A 25,506-nucleotide genomic window follows, 5' to 3' on the forward strand; every position below is an offset into this window, starting at 1 on the left:
TACAATCAGTAATATCTCTAAGCATTTTATCTACAACTTCTATAGCACAACGATTTACCATAAGCGCCCCATCCCAAATTATTAGCCTTAACATTTTCAATAAAGTTCCCAAGGCCGATTGTTTGCTAACAGAGCAGTTAACTTCTCCTTTAGTTTCTAAAGGGATTTTAAATCTTGAATGAGCAGTTCGACCTCTAGGTAATAGAGATGCAACCACTCTAGAAGACACAATTGCCAAAGTAATTAAATATCGACATCTCACACCAGCTAGTAGTGCTCTATACAAAAAAGTCTTAGCTATCCCGCCTGGATCATCAATGAAAAAAGTGTCACTTAATTCAGCTTCTACTCTTTCCATAATTATATCATAAGCAAACTGTTGTTCTTTATTTAATGTCGCTGCACAACTAAAACCTCTTTCAATATCCAAATTTGTTTATTCCTCTGCAACCATTTTCAACAATCTTTCATCGTCATCTATATTTATGTTAAACGATATGATTCCATAATCATTTATATTTTTACCAAGTGATTCTAAAATAGAACTTACATCCTCCAAAGCTCGTTGTTCAACAACTTCAATAGGCATATTTTGTTGTATGTGATCATCAGCCATGTAAGGCTTAAATTTATCCCATAATAACTTTAGATTATTGGGGTTGCACATAGTAAGAAGCGTAGCAAACAGACGTCTTAAAGAATAAGGCATTTCGTAAATAATGGCTTCAGATAAACATTCTTCACAACTATTGTCTCCATTTAATAAACCATGTAGAGGTGCAGCTTCTTGAAATGTACCGACATTTACCCCATTGAAAGTTTTTATGTCATCAAACGATATTGGGCCTCTAATATGATTTAGAAGAAGGCGAAGAAAATATCGTTCTCCTTCAGATGGATTCATTGAGACAATTCGTCCTATAACAATATGTTTCTTTCTAGGAGTCCAAATTTTGTTAATTGCATTCCAAACAAAATGTTTAGGAAAATTTCGATACAAAAGTGTTCGAGCAAATTCATTTACTTATTCACTTGGAAAAACTCGGTTAACATTGTTCTTCTCATATTTTCATTTGTAAAAATAGCAAATAAATCATCCATATTTTTGTAAGTTAAACGTTGACGGTCTTCAATATGAACTTGTAGAGCACAAACAATTGAATGGCTTTCTGACAAATTGAAAGAAAAAATCCTCCACATAGTTTCAAATGGAGATATCCATCTAACAGATTGGTAAGTAGAGATTTCATCCATGTCTTTGTCTGTCTCATTTTTTCCACGAAAAAATTAATACGATCATGTCCTTTGTATACATATTTGTACAAATATTTTACAATTTTAATAAAAGAGCATACTTCAACATTGATATGACAGTCAAACTTTGCACTTAAATAAGGATTATATGGTACAACTCATTCATTGTCTAACATTTAACCTCTCACTTTAACATAAATACCATTATTACGCCGCCTATACAATGGATATGAATTATCTCCAAGTATAATATCATTACAATAATCATTTAGATATTTATTTTTACAACCGCTATTTGTCACCATACATACTTTTTTCGGATTCAAATTTTCACAATGACCATGCATATTATGCTTTACAATAATAGAATGGAAATGAGGGTGTATATTTTTATCAGGAATTTCACAAGAGACTATCCTATCAACATGTTCAGTGAAAGAAATTTTATGACCACAGTTAAAAATCAACAATAGATGTGTGTGAGGGAGACCTTTTTTTTGAAATTCAATCACATATATATGAGCAATAACAAGACAAAAAATATCATTTTTATACAAATCATTTTTAAGTTCTTCTAATTTTGCTCTAAATATACGTACAATTAAATCTGATCAATTTTGAACATCATCATTGTGTTTTAATTCTTACTTAATTTCTGGCCAATTTGGATTACATGTTATAGTTAGGAATAAATCTAGTTTTCCATAACGTTGAACAAGAGTTATAGCATCTAGGTACCTTCTTAACATATCTCTAGGTTTCTCCTTTATGTACAATATCTACAATACCTTGATAAAGTTCAGCACGAATTTATTTTTGATTATTACAAAAAAAAATCTGACCTAGATGTCTCTATCTTAACGTACATATCTACAACATATTGTTGGAAAAGTCTATCAGTATGAAGCAATACAGACTTACCAGAAGGTCTAATTTATAACTTGTACGAATAGTACTCACGACATGATACTTGTGACCGTTTCTTCGTTTCCTTAAGCACTGCATGAGGAAAAATGAAGCAAATTTTATATTTACTTCAAACATCACATCTATGGAGATATAAGAAAGACAAAAGTACATGAACAAACCTTTAGCCTCTTTTTCAATAATTTGAGCCGCATAATTTATTATATTAGGATTAGCAATATGGTCGACCAACTGCGTAAGCTGAGAAGATGTGTTTTCGTATCTGTGAATACCTTCATGCCAACCACATTCACCAAACGGGAAAAGAAAAGGGTATTGCAAATGATTATAACAACCATAATAATAATGAACCCTATGATCAGAGCAACAAAAACCTTTAGTTTCTCAATACAATTTGCGTGCGCCACAATGTTCACAATAAGTACACGTCGATAATACATATGCAGTAGTTGGTATACTAAACAGATTAGAACTTTCATGTAATTCAAAATTAACAACATTAATCGTCTCCTCATTCTAAGTAGAAGCTTCAGAATGAGAATTTATTATATATTCATGCCCATAATCAACATGAAAACTATTATTTTTAGATAACATTGGATCATTTATCCTCTTACGACAATCAATACTTATAGATTGAATTTGATTCCTCCTATCCGCCAGCCTTTGATTTTGTTGTTCGCAAATGAAAGCGTTATACGATTTATTTGTGCTTTGAGATAGAGTTTCAAGATCAAAACAATCAGGCTTGTCATTTGTAGATTTTTGCAGAGAATCCTCAGAAGAATAAATTTACGGCTTATTTTGAATAATACAAAAATTATTAATTTAATTAAAAAACTAACAAATAATAATTACATTAGCACACTGTAAAATAAGTGTGGTAAATAAGAAAAAGTTTTGCGACAAAGCAAACATCCAACAACAACATAAACTCCATAGCCATACCCAACAAAAATTAGACAACTCCAATTAGATTTTCACGTATATATAGAGATAAGAATATACCTCACATCTAGGTCGAGTAAGATGAGCCAAGCTACATTTTCATCTATATATAGAAATAAAACCTACATACGTTAAATAAAAAAAAATTGCAAGAACTTACCCAAAGTTAATCGTCGCAATTTCTTCCCTACGGTTAAGATAAGGATTGTACGAATTTTTTTCCCAGGGAAAGAAACAAAAATTTAGAGAGTTTTTTCGCAGATGAAAGCTGAATTTTGGAATTGAAGGAGAGAGAATCAATGAATTCAAAGAGTGATAAACAATAGATTATTTATATTTTCTTAATAATATAATATGATAAAAAATATCAAATCACTTTGACCAAACCCATTTCAAACCAGTTGAATGTAAAAACGCATGTAATAAAAACAAATAATCTAGCTCTGCACAAAAAAGAGCACTTCAAGTTATTTTTGACAATAAATTGAAAACCGCGGAGTTGAGAAGGGCAAAAAATAAAAGCCAATTAAGTCCGCCTTAAAAAGTAATAACTCTCTTATAATTGTAAAAAGCTACTCTATAAATAAATAATAAAAAAAAGTATTAAATTCAAAATTTTTAAGTATAAATATTTACATATAGTTTTTGAAATTTTAAATATTAATAAAAAGAATACACCGTCTAGAACGTAACAAGTTACTTATAAGGAAAAAAAAAAATAAAAATTCATTTTAAGTTATCCAAAATATAAAATAATTGTAAAACGTACTTATATAGATAAAAAAAAATTAACTTCAACATTTTTAAGTAAATATTTAGATATATTTAATATTTTTAAAATTTTATTAAAAAATATTAATATGAATTTTTATTTTTTTTATTTTTTTTAATTTTATTTTTTTATTTTTGCAAAACGCCTCCGTGCATGGAGTGTTATCACCTCGTGCAAGGAGATTTTTTTAAAAATGTTATTCATAATAATATTTAATTGTAAAATATTAAATATATCTAAATTTACTTAAAAGTGTTGAAGTTAATGTTTTTTTTTTTTATAAATAGCTTTTACAATTATAGGTTTTTTTATTAATTTTAAATAATTGGAAATGAATTTTTTACTTATAAGTAACTTTTTAAATTCTCTATTGTCTAATCTTTTATCAATATTTAAGGAAGGATAAGCAACTTTTAAGATAAGAAGGGATACGTAGAAATAAAAAATAAAAAAGTATTAACTTAGAATTTTGTAAGTACAAATATGTACATATATTTAGTTTTTTTTTAATTTTAAATATTAATAAAAAGAATACGCCATCTAGAATGTAACATATTACTTATAAGTACAAAAATCACTTCAAGTTATCTAAAATAATAAATAATTGTAAAAGGTACTTATATAGATAAAAAAAAAAATTAACTTCAACATTTTAAAGTAAATATTTAGATATATTTAATCTTTTTAAAATTAAATATTCAAAATATATTAACAAGAAATAATTTTTTTTTCAAAACGCTTCCGCACGGAGCGTTATCACTCCGTGCAGGGAATGTTTCACTCCCATGCATGGGAGTGATTTTCGTGCATGGAGATTGTTTTTTTTTTATTCATAATAATATTTAATTGTAAAAATATTAAATATATCTAAATTTACTTAAAAGTGATGAAGTTGATATTTTTTTTTTCTATGAATAGCTTTTACAATTATAAGTTTTTTTATTATTTTTAAATAATTGGAAATTATTTTACAATTATATGTTTTTTTAAATAATTTTCGTTTATTATAATTTAATAGCTACATAATAAAAAAAATTATTTTTCTCTTCAACTTCTTTTATTATACAATATAATAGTACTGTCTCTAATCAATTGAAAGCGAAATAGTGTTATTCATAATAACATTTAATTGTAAAAATATTAAATATATCTAAATTTACTTAAAAGTGTTGAAGTTGATATTTTTCTATGAATAGCTTTTACAATTATAGGTTTTTTATTATTTTTAAATAATTGGAAATGATTTTACAATTATAGGTTTGTTATAATAATTTTCGTTTATTATAATTTAATAGCTACATAATAAATTATTTCTATTTTTCTCTCCAACTTCTTTTATTATACAATATAATAGTACTGCCTCTAATCAACTGAAAGTGAAGTAGTGTATGACAATGGATAAATCATTAAAACGATGTGTCAAAATCTTGAGATGGCGTGTGAAAATAGCACTACAGTGTGATTGAATAGAATAATTTACTGTTGCCAACCAACTTCGTGTGAAACCTATGTGAAAAAAATGAACAGTAAATCTCACATTCTCTCTTTTAAGATAAGGAGGGAATAATTTATTGTTTCTATTTTAATTTCAATTTAATACAAAATTAAATTAATAATATTATAGTGTAACATACATATTATAACTTGTGGTAGAAATGCGGTGATTGTTGTAACTTGAAATAAGTTTCAACATTTCAAAATTAAAACATATTAATTTTTTGTTTTAACATAAAATTAAAAGACCATAATTCATATGATAACTTATATATTTTCTCATTATTGTGGGGGTTAAAATTTTACACTATATAAGGAAGTATTATCTATAATTTGAGAGAATCACTTGAAACATTATCATTTCTATAATTTTATATTATACTTTTGACATTTCGATAAAGGCTCGTTCACTTATCTCCTTATAGTTATACTCAAGAAGTGAAGTCACATGAGTTTTATTTTGGAGCCGTGTAGTGTTGAAAGAATCTCAAACGAAGGGAAGGCAACACGACTTTAGGACTGCGTCTTCAATGCAACTCACAAAGCTTGCTTTTCTAACTCTCTATTTATTTTATATTATTGTTGAATTACGTTTATATCATTTAATTGATTATTCTAATTTTTAAGAGCCCGTTTGGGAATAATTTTGAGAATTAATTTTTAACTATTAGGAGAAAAGTGGGGTCCACCTGTAAGAGAAAAAGTCAAATATGACGGTTGAAATAGTGAAATAACGGTAAAAAAATCAATTTTTTGGGAGAGAAATCGCTCCCAAACAGACCCTAAATAAGTATACATACAAATCACCCAATTTTCCCAACAAATTTCAACTTGGTAATTAGTATACAGGACTCGTCATCTTCACTTCACTTGCTCTAGTTAAACTCTAGCAAGTGAAAGGAAAAAATAAAATAAAATCGGGGCAAGCCACCTCCCCCCCTGCCACCCCGTCTAAGGCGGGTCGGATCAGGGGAATGGCGGGCTGGCTCTAATAAAAATGAATAATGCTAGTGGTACACCATGGTATCCAACATGGTGTACAAAACGGACACACGGCACCTCGGTATTGGTCGAGGTGTCGGTGCCCACAAGCATAACCCAATAAAAATACCCCCTTATATTAATTTTTTGTCCAAAATACTTATTTTCTTTTCCATTAAAAATAAGTATTTTACATCTATCATTCTTTTATATTCTATTTTAATATATCTCATTATTTAAAAGTTAACGTTATTTATCTATTACGGATTAGAGTAACAAGTGTTAATGTACTACTTATATTGGATCGTTAAAATAAAATCAGTTTTTTAGAAGGAAAAAAATTAGTGTAGCATATATGTTAGAAAAACAATGTTTCACATGAGTAACATGCTATGTTATCATATTATTATTTTTTTATTAAAAAATTTACCGTTGTCACTAGGTAATACGTGTGTTATTTGTAGGCAGCACACGTGTTATTACCACCAAAACTTGACAAGTCTTAACAAAAAGAAAAATAATCCAAACAATGTCAATCAGCACCTTCCACCATCACTGCTTCATGACAATTGACATCAAGCTCCCAATAATACAACCATCTTCCAAGCAACGGAGATGACTTCATCGGTTGTGATAGCGATGATAATGGTGGCTGCTAAGGGGGGTGGTGAATGGTGATGGGGCTGATATTAGTAAAAAGCAGTTTAGGGGTTGGTGGTGGGAAAAATAGGGCGTATAAAAATTGGAATTTATTATTAATTGGGTGAATTTTGTTAAAGGCTTGATAAAAATGGATAATTATGATTGAAAAATGATGAGGGTATATTCGAATTTTTAACAAAAGTAGGTGTTTTGCATAATTAAACCAAAATTTAATGGGTTTTTTCATCTTGAAGAAACGGTCACAAATAGCACTGATCGAAGATTCAAAACATTTAGCAATGATTTTTCCTTTGTTTTCTTTAACTTTTTCTTTTTATGCTGCACATTTCAGCACATATCCCACATTTAATTGGGTATATTACATAATGTGCATATGTTACTACTTAGTCTGGTGTTACATAACATTAATTTTTGTAAAACCAAGTCCATGTTGTAGTGAATAATTTGAATAATACTATGTTCCATTTGCTCGAATTTCGGTCAACCAATTTTGTAGAAAGCTTTTTCAAAGGAAAAAAAACTACAGAAAAACGAGGGAGTTGGGGCTGATTCCATCTTAGTTTAGAGTCCACAAAACATGTGTGGATATCATTTGCTATATATGCTCTCTTATCTTCTTTCCATCATATGGTCTTAAATTGACTTGACAGAATCATCAATCTATTCGCTTCAATTTTCATCTAAATTTTTTAATGGCACTTTCTCTTTATATGCTGTAGATAAAGCATTGAACAGAAATGGCAACTGCAGCATATCACGGATCGTTGCTACCTTCAGTTGCTCGTCTACGTCAAAATCTATCATTTTACAGTTCATCGAGTAGTTCAGTGGCAATCGAAAAGAAGGGATCGTCCAAAGGAAGAGGCAGGCGCCTGGCAGTGGTGAGATGTAACATAGGAATAGAGGACTTCATTGGAGGAGATCTTGTAAAGTTTGATTTGGGACAGTGGTTGTTAGACGTCGAAGAGCACAAAGCTTTGGCTATCTACTCACCACACGAAGGTGGGTACGAGGGCCGGTACCTTAACCAGCTTCGGTACCAAGGCTACCACTTCTTGGACCTCTCAGCCCGTGGCCTTGGTGATCCTGAAGCCACTCTCACCAAGTTTCACCCTGTTTGTCCTGTAAGCAATTGAAACGTGTAACCGAAGTATGATATTCTTATGAGTAATGTTATTCATAGTCAACGACTGCAATAGTCGATATATGTGACATCTTGATATTGGAGGCATTAACTTTTTATTTAAGGAATCAAAATTGCAGAAATTAACGTCTCAAATAACAAAGTTGATATATAGGATGTCACGTAAGGTGACTACTGTATTCGCTGATTACAAATAGCATTATTTTATTCTAATAGTATGTAGAATTAATACACCATTAGTATATTTCAGGCTCACGTAGGGAAACAGCCGATAGCCAGATGGTATTTCCCACCAGAAGTTGATTACAGGCTCTCTCTGCTTCCACCAAACGCCAAAGGACTAGCGGTTTGGATCATTGAAGCGAAGGTAACGATAACTTTGATTAATTTTGTACCTCTTCACTTGGTTAAAAATGCACGATTTGTCCAATGTTGTTAAGTTTTGTAAATTCGACATTTGCCAGGTTTTGTCGAAGGCAGAATTGCAGTTTCTTGCATTACTTCCCTCACTAAGGCCTAGAGTGAGGGTGATAGCAGAATGTGGAAACTGGTATAATATCTATTCTTTTTTTGTTTTTATACATTGAGACTTAACATTTACCTTCTAATCATTTTAAGAATCACTTAATCAAATTCATATATTTGCAGGAGAAAATTTATGTGGAAACCACTCAAAGAAATTGCAGGACTGCCAGCAAATTGATGATCTTCTATTCGAAATGATTAAATGACAGCCAAGAATGCAACAGATGGAAAAATACCTTCAGCCCCTCGCTTGTCCAGGTACCACAGAGCAGTTTTTCGCATCACGATTTGTATAACTTGTAAATTATATTATTGAGAGAATATATGGTAAAAAATGAAAAGAAAAAAAAAATTGTACCAAATTTAGATTTAATTTTTTTTTTCACTCGATGAATTTAGTTGGTGAGTCCAAAGAAAAAGCAATGTTGGTGTTTGAAAAATGGGAAATTTTCCCCTACAGAAGAATTTCAGATACTCACATGGGGAGATGTGAGTAAAATAATTCAAAAAATAACCCACCCACCCCATGTTGTGTGTACTCTGTAAGGTATCTGTAAAAAATTGTTCTATACATGTTGTAGAACTCTTGAAAAATAACAGAGCTATTGAAAATATGAAAACTTCGATTTTGAATTTAAGTGGGGATAGGTTGAATTTTTAATTGATTTACGTTTTTTTTTTAATTTAAAGGACCACAATGTGAAATATATATTAATATAAATTAAAGAGGAGCTTATGAATCTTACTATTGTCGGTTTCATTTCGAGTGAATGTCGATAACAAGTAATATAATAATGAATAGAGGATTGAACACTAAAGGAGCAATATCTATCTATTTTATGAATATTTACAATCAGAGGACAAATCAAAAAACACGTTAATTGATGAATATTTACAATTTTATAAAATAAAATTAAAAAAACAATTGATTTGTAAATCATAAATGAATGAAAAATAATTAAATTGACAATAAAATCATTGATTTTTAAGAAATGTAAAAAATAATTTTAAAAAATACAAATTTATAGTTTAATTGTAATGGCTACCAATAGAAAAGTTTTCTCTCGATTGGAATCCGTTTCGAACTTCAATGTCATCCGATTACTAGTTGGTATTTAGATTGCAGAAGCTGTGTCCCCATCCCAGAGCTCCACTGGGAACCGATAGAGTATGCATCCCACAGTTCAATGACATATCGTCGAAAGAATTAGGCTGGCGGTGGACAAATTGTCAATAAAATCACTTACAAAATCGGACAAAAAAATAGTGCTATCAAGCACCATTATAATATCAATACAGGTGATGTTATGTGGTAGTTGTATTTTTCATTTAATTCCATTTAAATTGATGTTATAACACTTGCATTGCTAAATTGCATTACTCCAAACCATATTCATATATATCATGAAACAGGAGTGTTTCGCGCGGGTTAGTCGCTAACAATTAAAAAGGGATAAGACGATTGTGTAAGGGACAAACCTTTTAAGACAAAGTCCCAAAAATGGGCTTTTTTATTGGCGATGATTTTACAATTGGGAAGCAAAAACAGAATGCCTCCAAGGGGTGCAAGCACACGAGTTACTGTAAAAGAAGTGTTTAAATCTAAACTAAGAAATTGAAAGTTACATATTCTCTGTTTGAGAGTGTTTGATTCAGAGTTTTTGCTCTATGTCTTTTCTTCCTTTTATACTCCCTGGGTGATTTCTTCGTGATCAACTGCTTGATCGCTCTATAACTGCTCATTTTACTTGTAGTGGCCAACTTGTCATGGAACTGCATTCTTTAACTGCCGTCACTACTTTTGTCGTTCAACCATCTTCAATTGAATTCCTTGAATCGTGGATCGTGATAGGACTACCTAATAACTGCTTCATTAACTGCACTTTTGGGTAACCATAACTTCTTATGTTTGCTAAGATGTTGGGCGACTTGAATATTTGGACGAGAGCAGAGTCACAGCTCTGGACGACTGCATGGCAATTCATTCGCTTAAATCTTGGGCGACTTGCAACCTTGGACGATGGTATTTCCGTATTCATGGTCTTCCTTATTTGGGTCTTTATCCTGCATTGCCTGACTGGATCGTTCTTTGGGCTATTTGATTTTAGGAATCTTCCAATTGGGCTTCATTCCTTGGGCTATTCAAGTTGGGCTGAACTTTTTGTGTGTCAACAATTACCCCCCAATATGGCTGAATTAATATCAATTATTGATTTTTGCCATATTCACTTTGTGTTTCCCAGCAACATTCGAAATTTCCAAGAATTTCAATCATTGTTTTCTTCCATAGCCTGAAAAGGTGCGACGTTTGCAAACCCTTATAACCCCCAAATACGCTATTTCATTGCACCACTAAATCACGCCTCATTTTTTCGCGCCTTTCTCTTGCACTATTACTGTTCATCTCCTTACTTCTCTGTTACGTAACTCTGCAGAACTCTATTTCGTCCCTAATGGCTGCTTCACAATCTTAGTCTGGTGACTCCTTTAGTTTCAAAGACTTTTAGAAACTCCTTACTCGGCCATATGTAACTCCGAACTTTCTTGCACCGGCCAATGTCAAACTCAATGAGTTCTATCTAGGTCCTTCATTCAACAATGCCGAGGCCATCGAGCAAGCGAATATCGGTCAGCTGTTTCCTTGTACTCATGGCCCTCCGTTTCTAAAATCTTTGCCGCTAGGGCCACTCCGCGAAAGAGGTATTCACACTTGACCTAAATCTGATGTTGTTTTTCGTAGATGGCATACTCGCCTTGTGGACCATGGTCTTACTAAGGTAATTTTTGATAATGCTAGGATTTCTGATTTGTTAGAAATCTCTCTTCAACCACCTATTTTTGACCCAGTACTTTTTCCAATCGCTTTAAGTTTTTGGTCTTCTGAGTATAATACCTTTATTTTTCCTCTTGGTCCCATGTCCATTACCTTAAGGGATATTAGGGCCCTAGTAAATCTGCCACCTTTGGGCGATACCATTTTCCCTGGTATCCTGATTTCTGGTGCCGCTCCAAAATTTGGTAAAGGCCTTACCGAGTCTTATTCAAGTCTGCAAACCCTTCATAACCACTCGAGCGCTGAGCCTTCCCATACTGAGCGAGTGGCCTTTCTTTTAATTTAGCTTTGTAAATACATTTTGTGTGTGCTAAGCATAAAGCCCTCCCTGAGCTATTTACCCATAGCGCACGAATTAGCGCGTGGTAGGCCTCTGAATTTATGTTCTTTCTTTTTAGCTCCCCTCTATAGAGGCATGACTTCTCTTCAATCCCAATTGAAGAATGGTGCATCTCCCACTGGTAGTGGACCTCTTTGGTTCGCTCAAATGTGGTTGAGAGTTTATTTTCCATCGCTTGGTGCTCCATCTTTTTTCAGCCCTTCTGCTAGCTGTTACGGGCTAGCCATTGAGCCCCTGGCTCCTATAAATGTGTCCAGAATGGACATTTTTTCATTCTTTTATACTTTGGATTCAATCCTTTCCTTCTTTCCTTTTCCTCCCTTTTTGACTCCAGATTATGTGCAACCCCCATCCACTCTGGATAATGCGAACACTTCCTTGTTTATTTGGATTCAGTTTTTGACCGGGAGGGAGTTGTTCCATGATATTTTGACTAGGACTAATGCCAAGGCTGGGGTAGAGATATATACTCCTTAATTTTTTGCTCGCCAACTTGGTTTTGGCCAAACTTGGCCCGTTCCTCCTTGCTATTTAAGGAATTTGATAGACCGCTTCCACACTATTAATAAAACAGAAGCGGAGGCTATAAATGCTCGCAACCTTCTTTTGACAAGTAACTTCTCACTAGCCCCCTTCAATCCTAGCCGTGTCATCCATCCTCTTTTTGAACGACTCTAGCCGTCAGTGAAACGTAGATTGTTCGCGACTGATGCCAATCATGTTTTCCATTCACTAGACCAGCCAAACATTTCTTCCACCCCTCCTGTTTTGGTCACTCCTGTGTCCATTAGAAGTCCCTCTTCTTCTGCTCATGCTAAACAATCTGCCCGTCCATCGACTTCTCTTCCTGCCAAGCCCACTACAGCTAAAAGTGCCCCAAGCTGCAAACGGACAGTTTCAGCGTCTTCCATTTTGGAAGATGATGCTGATGATGATGATGATACCCCTCTCATCGTCAGGAGGAAGGTAATTAAACGCGGTTTACTCATAAGCATAACTTTCTATACTTGAGGTTTTTCCATGTGCTGATAATTTATTTGGACCTCTCAGAAAAGTTCAATCTCTCCTTAGAAGGCTTTGGTATTGGCAGCTCCTGCTCCATCATCCTCTGCTGAGGCTGATTCGTCCAAACCTGCTGATGAAGGGGCTATGCTTAAAGAGAAACCTTCAGTCCCAGAATTTTCATCACAACCAATGGACGAGCCACTTTCTTCCCAGGGCGTTGACCCCCAAACGTCGAAGCAGAAGGTAATTCGTTTTTTGATGCTTTACCTTTGCTTGTGCTATTGGTGTTGACTTGTTGTCTTTTGAGTTCTGCAGATGTTCTCATGAGTTTGCCCGTTGCGGCAAGGTCTTCTCGCTTAGACAAGGGGAAGTCCTCACAAATGGTGGAGCTAGAGGTGGCAGATTTGGCTGGAGATATGCTACCTTCCAAGATTGCTGATGAGGTAATCTTTGCTTTACCTTTACCTTCACTTTGTTTAGTGTAGTGAAAGCCTTCAATATTGGCGATTTTCTTTGTAGGATGCTGATAAAATTGTGCGTTCCATTCAAGACTTGTTGGCTTCCTGGGGACAAGTCAAAACATCTCGCCCTACTTCAGCCAATTGTCCTTCTGCTTCTTCAAAGGATGATATGAAGTTCCTCAAGCAGTCGATATTTGAGTATGTGTCCTTCATGGATATGGACATCGGTAAGGCTAGTACTGCTAGGCATAAGGATAAGCTTAGCATTTGAATGCAAAAATGGAGCAAGCGCTGATACTTCCGTCGCTCAATCTTTCTGTTGATTTTAAAGCGACGTTGAAAGTTATCTATTCCGTAGTCTTCTCCTTGCTGGCCAAGAATGTTGAACTGAAGGCCAAAAATACTCAATATCTTCACACCGTATCTGAAAAAGAGTCTTTGCTTCTGGAGATCAACAAAGCTGAGGATGAGTTGAAAGAAATCTCTTCTGAAATCATGATTGAAGACTCTTTGATGACTAGTTTGGCTGCTCAGATGAAGGAGCTTCAAGCCAAGATGGATGACTGCAAGGCGAGAATGGCTGCTAAAAAGCATAATGCCTCCCAAGGAATTGAGCGAGCTAAGTCTTTGGTCGAGTAGTACAAGAAGTTGGAAGTTGATGATGATGTTGTGGCTGAATTGAACATCACTTCTTCTCGATAGAACGAAGACTGGGGGAAGCTTAGGGAAAGAATTCGCTCGGTATGGGGCGAATTGTAATTAGGACGTATATTACCTTAACTTTTCTTTTTGTAATTTCGCATTTGACTTTCCCTTTGTAACCTTGTACTGATATAACAGGAGCCATCATTGTCAATGAATAATTATTTTAGATTTTTGTGCATTTATTGACGTTCATCTTTTAATCGTCAATCGTTCAGGCATTTAACTGCTTTACATTTTCTTTTGATATTTCTGCCCGATTTTGGGCCATTTAACCCCATTTACTAGACACGAATATGGCTGCTCATATTCCTTCTTTTCACCTTCACCCCTTATAAATGCACATCACATTCTGTCTTTTCACCTTCACCCCCTATAAATGTATGTTACACTTCATACTCTCCATCTTCATTTCCATTTTCTTCTTCAAAAAACCAATTTGCTACCATTGCTTGGCATTTTTGATGATCGATCAAAAGATTTCATTCTCCATGGAAATGGATCATCTGATCTGCCCACTTAGCCATCTTTCTTGATGCCACTTTTGGTATGGGAGATATAGGAAATATTCTTTGGTTGGCTGCGAAGTTCTTTCCATCGTCTCCGTTCCTACAAGGAGTTCAATGATAGAAGGCAATTTTTGGGGTGCTTGCAAGCCACCTTGCCTGCTGAGAGTGCTTATCAGCCTCCTTACGTGTCGTTGCAGCGATGCATTTAGGAAGGCGATGTGAAGGCACTTCATCTTCCTTTCTGCTTGCCAAGAGTGCTTCTCAGCCTCTCTGCTTGCCTTTGCAGCAATGCGATCAGGACGGTGATCAACGCCAGTACACCCTCTTACTCGACGATTGACCGGGAGATTAGTTTGCTCTCAATCGTAGTTTATAGAGCATTTAGCAACTTGTATTTCGCATTTTTGTAATGAAATTTTGATAATAAAGGAATTTATTTGAACGTATTTCGCTCTGGCCCTTTTTATTCTATGATTGTTCAATGCGATTTGGTTACACTTTTATTTGTTCACCTTCCCATAAGAAAGGAACATACTTTTTCAAATATTTGCCATTAATGAACCTCATGTGTTTGGTGCCATCTAAATCTTCCAAATGATAGGCCCCATTAGGCAATACATTATTCACTTTATATGGTCCTTCCCAATTGGGCGACCATTTACCATATTTTGGATCTTTGCTATCCAAAGGGAGTACTGTCTTCCAAACCAGTTCGCTTAGGCTGAACGACTTGGCTATAACTTTTTTATTATAAAATTTAGTCATTCTTCATTTTTGAACTTGCAATCTATCTAGGACGTCTAACTTTAATTCGTTCAACTCTAATAAGTTTTGAACTAGTGATTCGGTATACTCATCACCACTTAATTTATGTTGCAAACACACTATGATCGATTACACGTTAATTTTCATTGGCAAAACGGCCTCCTGTCCATAAGTTGGAAAGGAGTAATTTTGGTACTTGACCGAGGCGATGTCCTATAAGCCCATAAAGCTTTGTTCAAACATTCGTGCCAATTTCTAATATTTTCATCTATCATTTTTCTTATGATATTTTTTAGAATCTTATTAAAAGATTCTGCTTGCCTGTTGGATTGAGCGTAATATGGTGTGGAGTTTACTAATTTAACTCCAAATTCGCTCAAGAATTTATTCACTTGATCCCCATTTAAAAATGTCCCGTGATCTACCATCAAAGTTTGTGGAATTCCAAATCTATAAATGATGTGATCACAGATAAATTCTATGACATTCTTCTGGGTGATCTCCTTTAAAGGTACCGTCTCTACCCACTTAGTGAAATAATCAGTTGCAACTATAACAAAAGTATGTTGCTTGGACGATGGGGGATAAATCTTCTCTATCAGGTCTATCGCCCAACCATTGAACGGTCAAGGTTTAATAATAAGTACCATCTCTCATGCTGGCGCCCTTTGTACTGGACCATGCTTTTGGCATGCTAAACAACTATTTGCATATTGAACGCATAATTCTCCCATCTTTGGCCAAAAATATCCACTCCTAATAATTAACCATCGCATCCTTTGGCCAGCTTGATGAGCTCCACATATCCCTTCGTGCACTTCAGTCATGATCGTCCTAACTTCTTGCAAACTTACACATTTTAGCAGTACACCATTAGAACGTTTCTTGAACAACTCTTCATCTATCAATGCATAGTTTAGCAAGCGCAACTTCATTTTTCTACTATCTCTTTTATTAGGTTCTTTAAGGATCCCCTTAATCTCTGCCCTCCAATCCATTGCGTCTCCATCGTGTATGTAATGAAGTTCAATCTTTCTCGCCCTTCTTTGGATCACGGGCAATATTGTTCCATATTCACAAGTAGACTTCCAATTTAAAACCTTCGAGTATCCTGAGGCCATCTGGGCCAATTCATTTGCTACGTCATTGTATATCCTATTAACGCACTGAAGTTCTACTTGATCGAATTCTTCTAACAACTCTTGGGCAATTTCATATTGACTCGTGATGGAATCACTTTGGCATTTAAAATCACCAATCAGTTGATGAATTACCAATTGAGAATCGCCTCTAATGTTTACATTTTTTACCCCCATATCTATCATTAGTTCCAGGCCCACGATAAGGCTTCATATTTGGCCTGATTGTTGGTGCACATCCTATCCAAAGTGAATGCGAATTTGTAGCAAATCCCTAAAAGATTTATCAATGTTACTCCTACTCCTGTACCTTTAGAGGTTTTTGACCCATCGAAATACAACTCCCAAGGTTTTAGCTCGAACGAATTTATCAATTTTTTCAGGCATGTCAAGGCATGGATGATCGGCTAAAAAGTTAGCCAAAGCCTGATTTTTGACTGCCTTTTGAGGTATGTATTGTATTTCAAATTCTGATAAAGCTAATGTCCAAAGGCCTACCCTTTGGTGTAAAATAGGGTGAGGGAACATATACTTAATCAAATTTACTCTAGAAATTAAATAAACGGTTACGGACCGTAAATAAACCCTTAATTTTGTACATGTGAAACACAATGTAAGACATAGTTTTTCGATAACAGAGTGATTACATTCACATTTTCTTAACGTCTACTCAAGTAGTAAATTGCCCTCTCTTCACCAAATTGGTCTTCTTGCGCAACCATTCCATCTATTGATTCTTTTTCAGCCAATACATACACTTTCATTGGCCGTCCTTGGATTGGTGACACCAACACTGGTGGACTTGACAAATATGTATTCAAGCTTTCAAAAGCCTTTTGATGTTCTTCTTTTCAGACAAATTCGTCCTGATTTTTCAGCTTTAAAAGTGTTTAAAAGACTTTAGTTCGCCCTGCACAGTTAGAAATAAAATGTCTTAAAAAGTTTACTTGGCCAAGAAATCTTTACAATTATTTTTTGTTGGTAGGTGGTTTGGCCTCTAGAATGGCGTTCGCTTTATTTTTATCAAGTTCAATTCCTCTTTTGTGTACCAAGAAACCAAGAAAGTTTCCTATATTGACACCAAATGCACATTTCAAGGGATTCAACTTTAGCTTATATTGTTTCATTCGCTCAAATGAACATCTTCACTGTTCGAAATGATCCTCTTCTTTAATGAATTTGACCACTATATCATCTACATATATTTCAACAAACTTGCCAATCATATCATGAAAAATTAAATTCATTGCCCTTTGATAAGTTGCTCCTGCATTTTTCAGGCCGAAAGACATGACTACCCATTCAAAATATCCTAGAGACCCAGGGCATCTAAAGGCAGTTTTGTGTATGTCTTCCTCAACTATATAAATTTGATTGTATCCTGAATAGCCATCCATGAAAGAATACATGACGTGTCCGGCAATTGAGTCTACTAAAGAATCTATCGTGGGCATTGGATACATCTTTGGGTGTGGCTATGTTCAAATTTCTAAAGTCTATGCACACCCTTAGTTCACCATTCTTTTTTAGTACTGGTACGATATTGGACAACCATTCGACATACCTGGCTGTTCTAATAAAGCCTATTTTTAAAAATCACTCTATCTCTTTCTTAATCTCAGGGAGTACATTAAGAGTAAAATGTCTGGGAGGTTGCCTATGAGGTTTAAAATTAGGCTTAGTTGGTAATCTATGTTCCACCAAATCTCTATCTAAACCAGACATTTGTTCATATTCCCAAGCAAAACAATCTTTATACTCCTTTAATAAAGCGACTAGTTTATCACTAACCTCTTGATCGAGCATCTGGCTGATGAATGTTGGATGATCTTCTCCTTCATTGCCAATATTTACTTTAATCAGAGGGTCTTGTACTTGAGCGTATCCAGGCTTGATGATCCGCATTACTTCATCGTCCAGCTCCTTTGTAAGCACTTCTTCTTCTAAACAATCCACCTTGTTGACTTCTCGGCCAATACTTTGTTCCAATTCGAATACTGCTAATTTGTCTTTCAGCACTTTCAGGGCTGCCTCTTCTTTCGCCTTGTCATTGCATTCTTTATTGAAAGCCATTAATTTGGCTTTGAAGGCCTGAATATCGGCCGTTTGCTCTTATTGCTTAGAACTCATTTAAGACTCCTTAATTATTCTTTTGCCAATTACTGGCTCTTCTAGGGCCACTATATTTGGCCTCATCTGTTTGAACATTTCAGTGAGTGCGTCCACTGAAAATGGCTCTTCGCTTTGCACGACAACTTAAGTTTCTTCCCCATCTTGTACTACCCTGACAGGTCCATAGTTTCCTTCGTACATGAACTTTTCCACTGAGTTTGCTTCTGCAACAAAAGGCCTATAATCGGCCTGTACCACCTCTGCTTCACCCTTGTTATTCCAAGAAATCAGGCATTGATGGAGCGATGAGGGTATACAGCGACTTCCGTGTATCTAATCTCTTCCTAGTAACACATTGTAACTAGTAGGACCATCTATTACAAAGAAGACTGTGGTCCTAGTAGTTGTACTTATAGTTATGTCCAATGGCATAACTCCCTTAGCCGCAGTTGCTCCTCCATTGAAACTTGTAAGGATAACTTCTGGTGGAATCATATCCCCTTCTGTCTTTGCAAATTTTCTCATTGTCCTAGATGGAATGATGTTTATAGCTGCTCCATTATCGACAATCATTTTTGCCACAGGTATGCCGTTTACTAGAGCTTTAACGTACAACGGCCTCAAGTGTTTAGTCAATTTCATGGTTGGCCATTTAAAAATAACCTTTTCGGCAGCCTCTATTTCTACTTCCTGCTTGTCCTCTGTTGAGTTATTCTTTTGTGATAAGTTAACATGTAGTATATCGCACTGAGCCTCTGTCTCCTGAATTCCCATTTTACTGTTTTCTGATGCTTCCTCTTCAGTTACCCGACCTGTGGGAGGAGGCATTATTCTTGGAGGCGATCCATACTTTTCAGAACGAGGCACTCTTTTTTTCCTTTTGGGCATCCCGTACAGCACGTAAAAATCGAAAGGACGCCCAGATGGTTCTCCCAGTAAATCTACTTCACAAACTCCCTCTCGATGTAGTTACTTCAACAAGGTATTGTGCGATACTCCTCTTCTTTTCCATTTTGCTTCCAGATCGATTTTCTCTTCAATGTCTGTCATGCCTTCATCTTTCTCACCATTGTAGGCCTCTCTAGAAGTCTGGTCTTCTTCATATTGCAGCATGCATGCTTCTCCTTCGTTACCCTCTATTTCTTCTTTTTCTTTCTCTTTATTCTTGAACTCATTGGCCAGTAAATAATTATTAGCCACAACAGGAGATAATTTACCAAACTGAATAGTAAGGAGCTAATCTGGATCTTCTTCATCCTTTCTATCTCGCTCAAACTTCGATCTCCCAGAAGAAGTTTCTGGCAACTCTTTCATTGATTCATCTGTACCGGTCTCTTCACTATCTTTGAGAACATTTTGATTGGCTACCTTGAGTAGTTTAGGCGCTTTAGGATGTGGCACTCTCTATTGCTGCCTCATCATTCGTCCATAGTTTCGTTGGAAATGCCTTTGTTGGGTTCTAGTCATCTCGTCGAAGGGTATTGTCCTTCCTGCATTATATTGGAACGAATACCATACATTTGGCCGGCAAGATTGCGGCCTGAATGTTCTCCCATTATCTACTGGCCTGAACTGCTTCTCAAAAGGCGGTCCCTTGTAGAACGATGTACCTCGCCCTCTACCAGGCTGAGCGTTTGGGAAGAGAGTAGGGCGATGGGGATGCTGCCATGTCCCTGGTTTCTCCGTATTCCCACTCACTTCTCTTTTACATCTTGCACACAAGACGTCTTCATCCTTCTTTGGCTCCTTCCCTTTAATACGCTCAAAGACACTGGGATACGGTCTAGGGTCTTTTTCTCCATCATCTATAACCAATTTGAATTTTGGCAACTTGTTTTTGAAGCCAGACGTCACCATATTCACTCCAAGTGGCTGTGGAAAAGAATTTTCATCCACTGCCATCTTCTTATCATCGAACGTAATTCGTCCTGATTCAATGGCATCCTGCAACACATGGCGAAAAACCAAGCAATTGTTAGTCAAATGTGACCATGCATTATGCCAGTTGCAATATTTTTACCCTTAATTTGTTCAGGGTTTGGCAATTTATGTTTATCGCTCAGCTTTATCTGCTTATCCTTATATAATTTATCAAATATAAGGTCAGCTTTGGTTACATTGAATGACAACATTCTAACTTTTATGTTTTCATCTTTCATAGGCTCATCTTTGCCCGATGGTCTAGGCTTAGCCATTATGGGACAAGTATATGTGTCTCCTTTAACTAATTCGGCCAAACACATTTCGGTCAGATCGTATGACTCATCATTGATAGTATGAACATCAAAATTTAGGTCTCTATAATAAGTCCCCTTACTAGAATTTTTCATCTGCTCTTCTTCTCTTATCAATCGTTCATACCTAATCACGTTTGCACTTAATTGAAAAAGGTCAGGAAATTCCTTGTCTTGGAATTTCTTTTTTAAGTCAAAGCTCAAACAACCTTGAGTGATTTTGACAAACTCTTTTTCAGGCAGAGGAATAAAACATTTACTTCTTGCTGTCTTGAACCTTTGGAGAAAACCTTCTGCCCATTCGTTTGGCATTTGACGTAGGTTCGCCAAATCAGCCAAAGTGACTTCAGACTCAGTCTTATAAAACTGAGCGTGGAACAATTGTTCTAGTTGTTGCCATGTTTGAACAGAATTCGCTGGCAAATTTATGAACCAGGAGAAAGCCACTCCTGTTAATGAACTAGGGAAAAGCCTCATTTTGTGATAATCAGTTACGTCACCACTTTGCAGTGTGAATCGTCCTATGTGTTCTAGAGTAGACACCTCCCCTAAACCGGTAAACAGTGAGAATTCTGGCACTTTATACTCTCTAGGCCCTGGATATGCTTGGTCTACGCAATCAGGATATGGCTTTGTGTAAGTCGGCTTAATGATAGGACATACCCCAAAAGCCATCTGGTCCTGTACGATTTCTATAATCTGATTCTTCAACATGACGTTAGGGTCATATGGAATCCCTAAAGGTTGGTTGACCGGTTGATTTGCTTGAAATCTGATATTTGGTCCTTGATTAGGAATAAAGTTACCATGATTTGGACCATTGTTACCATTAGCTTGAATATTTATTCCCTCATTAACACGTGGAGTATTCTACCCATTATTTAGGACATTATCTCTTACATTTGGATTATCCCCCCCCCCCCAAGTTAGGCGTACTAATACCATTATTCTGATTTAGCATTACACCATCCCCTTGGTTTGAAGTATAGGGACCGAAATGTGGTTCTACCCCTTGACTTGAATTTAGGACTGGGGAATTATGTCCCACAACTGCCCTAGTTTGAAAGTGGTTTGCAAGAGGCATAACTGGTTGACAAATTTGGCTTACTAACTTATTCATTATTTCATTCAAAGTATTCAGTTGTTTAGCCATGTTGTCATAATGTGCATTCCCATTCTGGGTAAATCTTTCCATATTATGAATATTTCGAAGATTTACCTGTTCAACGATATCTTGTGTGAGTTCTCCAAGTAGTGCACGCATAGTTCGAGGACTCAACTCTGACATTGATTCGTAACGACTGTTATTGCTCTGATTCTATCCATCTGTTCGTGGAGAGCTATGCTGCTCCTCATATCGCTCGATCACAGACTGGAATCCTCCCTGACTTGTTGGTTCCTTATCAGATCTCTGAGGTATATTGTTTCACCTTTTGTATCTTCAACACCAAACACCACTGTCCCATCTGGGTGTGCCAAATTGTTTCGCGTGGGTTAGCCGCTAACAATTAAAAAGGGATCAGACGATTGTGTAAGGGACAAACCTCTTGAGATAAAGGGATCAGACGATTTTACAATTGGGAAGTAAAAACAGAATGCCTCCAAGGGGCGCAAGCATACGAGTTACTGTAAAAGAAGTGTTTAAATCTAAACTAAGAAATTGAAAGTTACATATTCTCTGTTTGAGAGTGTTTGATTCAGGGTTTTTGCTCTATGTCTTTTCTTCCTTTTATACTTCCTGGGTGATTTCTTCGTGATCAACTGCTTAAGAAACTTCTTGATCGCTCTATAACTGTCCACTTTCATTGTAGTGGCCAACTTGTCATGGAGCTGCCTTCTCTAACTGCTGTCACTACTTTTGTCGTTCAACCATCTTTAATTGAATTCCTTGAATTGTGGAACGTGATAGGACTACCCAATAACTACTTCATTAACTGCACTTTTGGGTAACTATAACTTTTTATGTTTGCTAAGATGTTGGGCGACTTGAATATTTGGACAAGAGCAGAGTCACAGCTTTGGGCTATTGCATGGTAATTCATTCGCTCAAATCTTGGGTGACTTGCAACTTTGAGCGATGGTATTTCCGCGTTCATGGGCTTCCTTATTTGGGTCTTTATCCTACATTGCCTGACTGGGTCGTTCTTTGGGCTATTTGATTTTGGAGATCTTCCAATTGGGCTTCATTCCTTGGGCTATTCGAGTTGGGCTGAACTTTTTGTGTGTCAACAAGGAGTACTCAGGTAAGTCCCGAGAAAGGAAAGGGAAAAGGGCGGTCTTGCTTGATGCGACGGCTGCTAGTTCGAGGGTAGAGCAGAGTATTGAAGATCTTCGTTCAATATATAACTCGGGACTAGATAAAATTGATGAATTACTGTTGTTGATGCAGATTAATAGAGCAAGTAGCGTAATGGAGTATTAGGACGGACGACGTGAGTGAGAGCCCAAACCATAGTGACAAGGATTATGGAAGAGGCCAAACCAACCTACCAGCGAGGAAGTTCTCTTACAGGCAATGGGAGATCATGTTTGAGTCGTAAGCCCTTACACTTATAGTGTAGCCAATTTGTAGCCCATCCAAGTATAGTGGTTGACTCTGCTTTGATTAAGCCATTGAAAGTTTTATCCCTAGTGAATATGTTCAAGACTCGAAACCTTTGCACTTCAATCCCAATAGTTATAGTTGTTGGAATAGTAGTATCTGTAGTTGTAGTTGTGTACCCCTTGTTTGTAACTATAATCTATAGGAGCGCAATCTTCTTCAAGGATTGGAGGTCAAGGTCTAGGACTGAGCTTTTCTAGGGGTTTCCTTCTACCTCATACATTCTTAGATTCTTTCTGCTTTCTCAGAGGTTGTACTTTGTCGTGCTAGGCTAGCCTCCATTGATGTAGCTTCCTTTTAAACACCAGCTATTGATTTAGTTTTAGTTGCTTTTCCTGACCCCCACGAAATGTATAGCTAATAAATAAGAAGTAATTTAAATGTGTGATTTTGATCGAATAAAAATAACATTTGAAGAATGGAGAGAATACAAATTATGAAATGAGCAATAATTTCAATCAATGTTACTCAATTACAAGTTGGTTTCATATTGATCTTTCAACTCTAATCTTCTTCAATTCAATCCTTCACATCTTATGTTATTTGTTTCAGTTTTGATCACTATGCAATTTAAACCAAAATTAATTGTCAATCTCAAGTAGCTAATGGAATGCATAGCATGACACTTATTCATTTATTTGACACTAAATTAATAATTAGTTTACAAACAAATTGAAAGTTAATTTAAAAAATGACAAGTTTAAGATTTTTAATTCGCTCATTTGAGTTCTCATTTTTGGCAAAGCTACTGATTTAATGTCAAATAAGTGCTAGGTCATGCATGTAGTCAGCTCGAACTAAACTAACTACATAAGTTGATTTACTTTATTAGAAAAGTAGATTGAAGTTAATAGAGCATGTTTGGGGTGCTTAAAAACGTGATTAACCTATTAATAGGGTTTTGGTTCACACGACTTATTATAGAAAATGCTTGTCAAAAAGCATCCAAACATGCTCTTAAGTCAAAATGAAGTAAACTTGTAAATTTTAGGGTGGACATTATCCGATTTTGAATAGAATCGAACTAAATCGATAATCAATAAAAATTAGTAAATGGAATAGTTGGTTCCAATTGTAATTATGATATTAAACTTTCAGTTTCATGATTAGAAAACTCATTTTACTTCTCGAACTCATCTAATGCTTCTCACAAAAAAGAAGAGTGGACACAAATTATTTTAAATTCGGTAATACTTCAATCTGATTGGTGCAATATTTTTGAAAAAAAAAATAAATTAAATTAAATTTCGCCTCATTTGAATTTCTTGTCCCAAACACTAAAATTGAGGATCAAATTGAATTGTTCAATGTTGAATCTAGTACTCAAATTTCTAGTTTCCAATACTAAGGGCATATTTGATGTAATTTTTTTTTAAAATAAAGTTTGTAAAACGCTGGCGAACATGTGATTGAAAATAGGATCCATATGCAAAATTATATTATTGGGAAAAAAAATTATGATTAAAAATGAGCTTAAAAATAAATAAATTTTTAAAATCTATACTAAATGTGCTAAAATCAAAAAAACAAATTGAACCGTGTGGTCTGGATTCTAGTACTCGGAAGTCCAATCCTTTAAATTTGGCTACTCTTGTTTACGAATAATGCTTGTTCGTTGGTACGTGACATAAGTATAAATGACACCAAGTGATAGGTATGAAAAGTAAAATTAAATTATTTATTTAGCCTGCCCATTATGTTACATTCTTGATTCTACCACATTTTTTTTTTTTGCAGCACTCATTTTTAATCATACATTTCTCATTAAAATAATATTACATACAGACCAAATTTTTTTCTTTTTTTAACTAGACATTTACCTAAAGATGACAATCGGGCTCGTCGACTCAGAAAAAGCTCGAGCTGAGCCCCATTTTTAGCTGCCATTTAAGGTAGCCACCTAAGCTGCCTCTTTTATTAAAAAAAAAAAAAAAAAAAAAAACCAAAAACAAAAAAAAAAAAAAAACAAACCAAAAAAAAAAAAAAAAAAAAAAAAAAAACCCAAAACCAAACAAAACCCGAGCCGGTCCAGGTCGAGCCTAATTTTTTTTGCTGAGCTATTGCTCGGCCTGGCTTGGGCCCGAAAAAAGCTCGGA

At 35.3% G+C, this 25,506-nt stretch overlaps 2 protein-coding genes across 2 annotated transcripts; both read left to right on the top strand.

Annotated features, from left to right (window-relative positions):
* The first annotated feature begins 7,655 nt into the window (after positions 1–7,655).
* Positions 7,656–9,150, top strand: LOC111405930 (NAD(P)H-quinone oxidoreductase subunit N, chloroplastic-like). Its single transcript, XM_023035046.1, has 4 exons — positions 7,656–8,163; positions 8,434–8,550; positions 8,648–8,733; positions 8,832–9,150. The coding sequence occupies exons 1-4, from the start codon at positions 7,777–7,779 to the stop codon at positions 8,884–8,886; spliced, it is 645 nt and encodes a 214-aa protein (XP_022890814.1). The 5' UTR covers positions 7,656–7,776; the 3' UTR covers positions 8,887–9,150.
* Positions 9,151–12,052: 2,902 nt separating this feature from the next.
* On the top strand, positions 12,053–13,716 carry LOC111406998. The gene is made up of 4 exons (XM_023036342.1): positions 12,053–12,847; positions 12,932–13,129; positions 13,202–13,329; positions 13,406–13,716. The coding sequence occupies exons 1-3, from the start codon at positions 12,693–12,695 to the stop codon at positions 13,323–13,325; spliced, it is 477 nt and encodes a 158-aa protein (XP_022892110.1). The 5' UTR covers positions 12,053–12,692; the 3' UTR covers positions 13,326–13,329; positions 13,406–13,716.
* The last annotated feature ends 11,790 nt before the right edge of the window (positions 13,717–25,506 follow it).

The sequence above is a fragment of the Olea europaea genome, chromosome 12 (genome assembly GCF_002742605.1).
Source record: "Olea europaea var. sylvestris chromosome 12, O_europaea_v1, whole genome shotgun sequence".
In the NCBI taxonomy this organism is placed as follows: Eukaryota; Viridiplantae; Streptophyta; class Magnoliopsida; order Lamiales; family Oleaceae; genus Olea; species Olea europaea.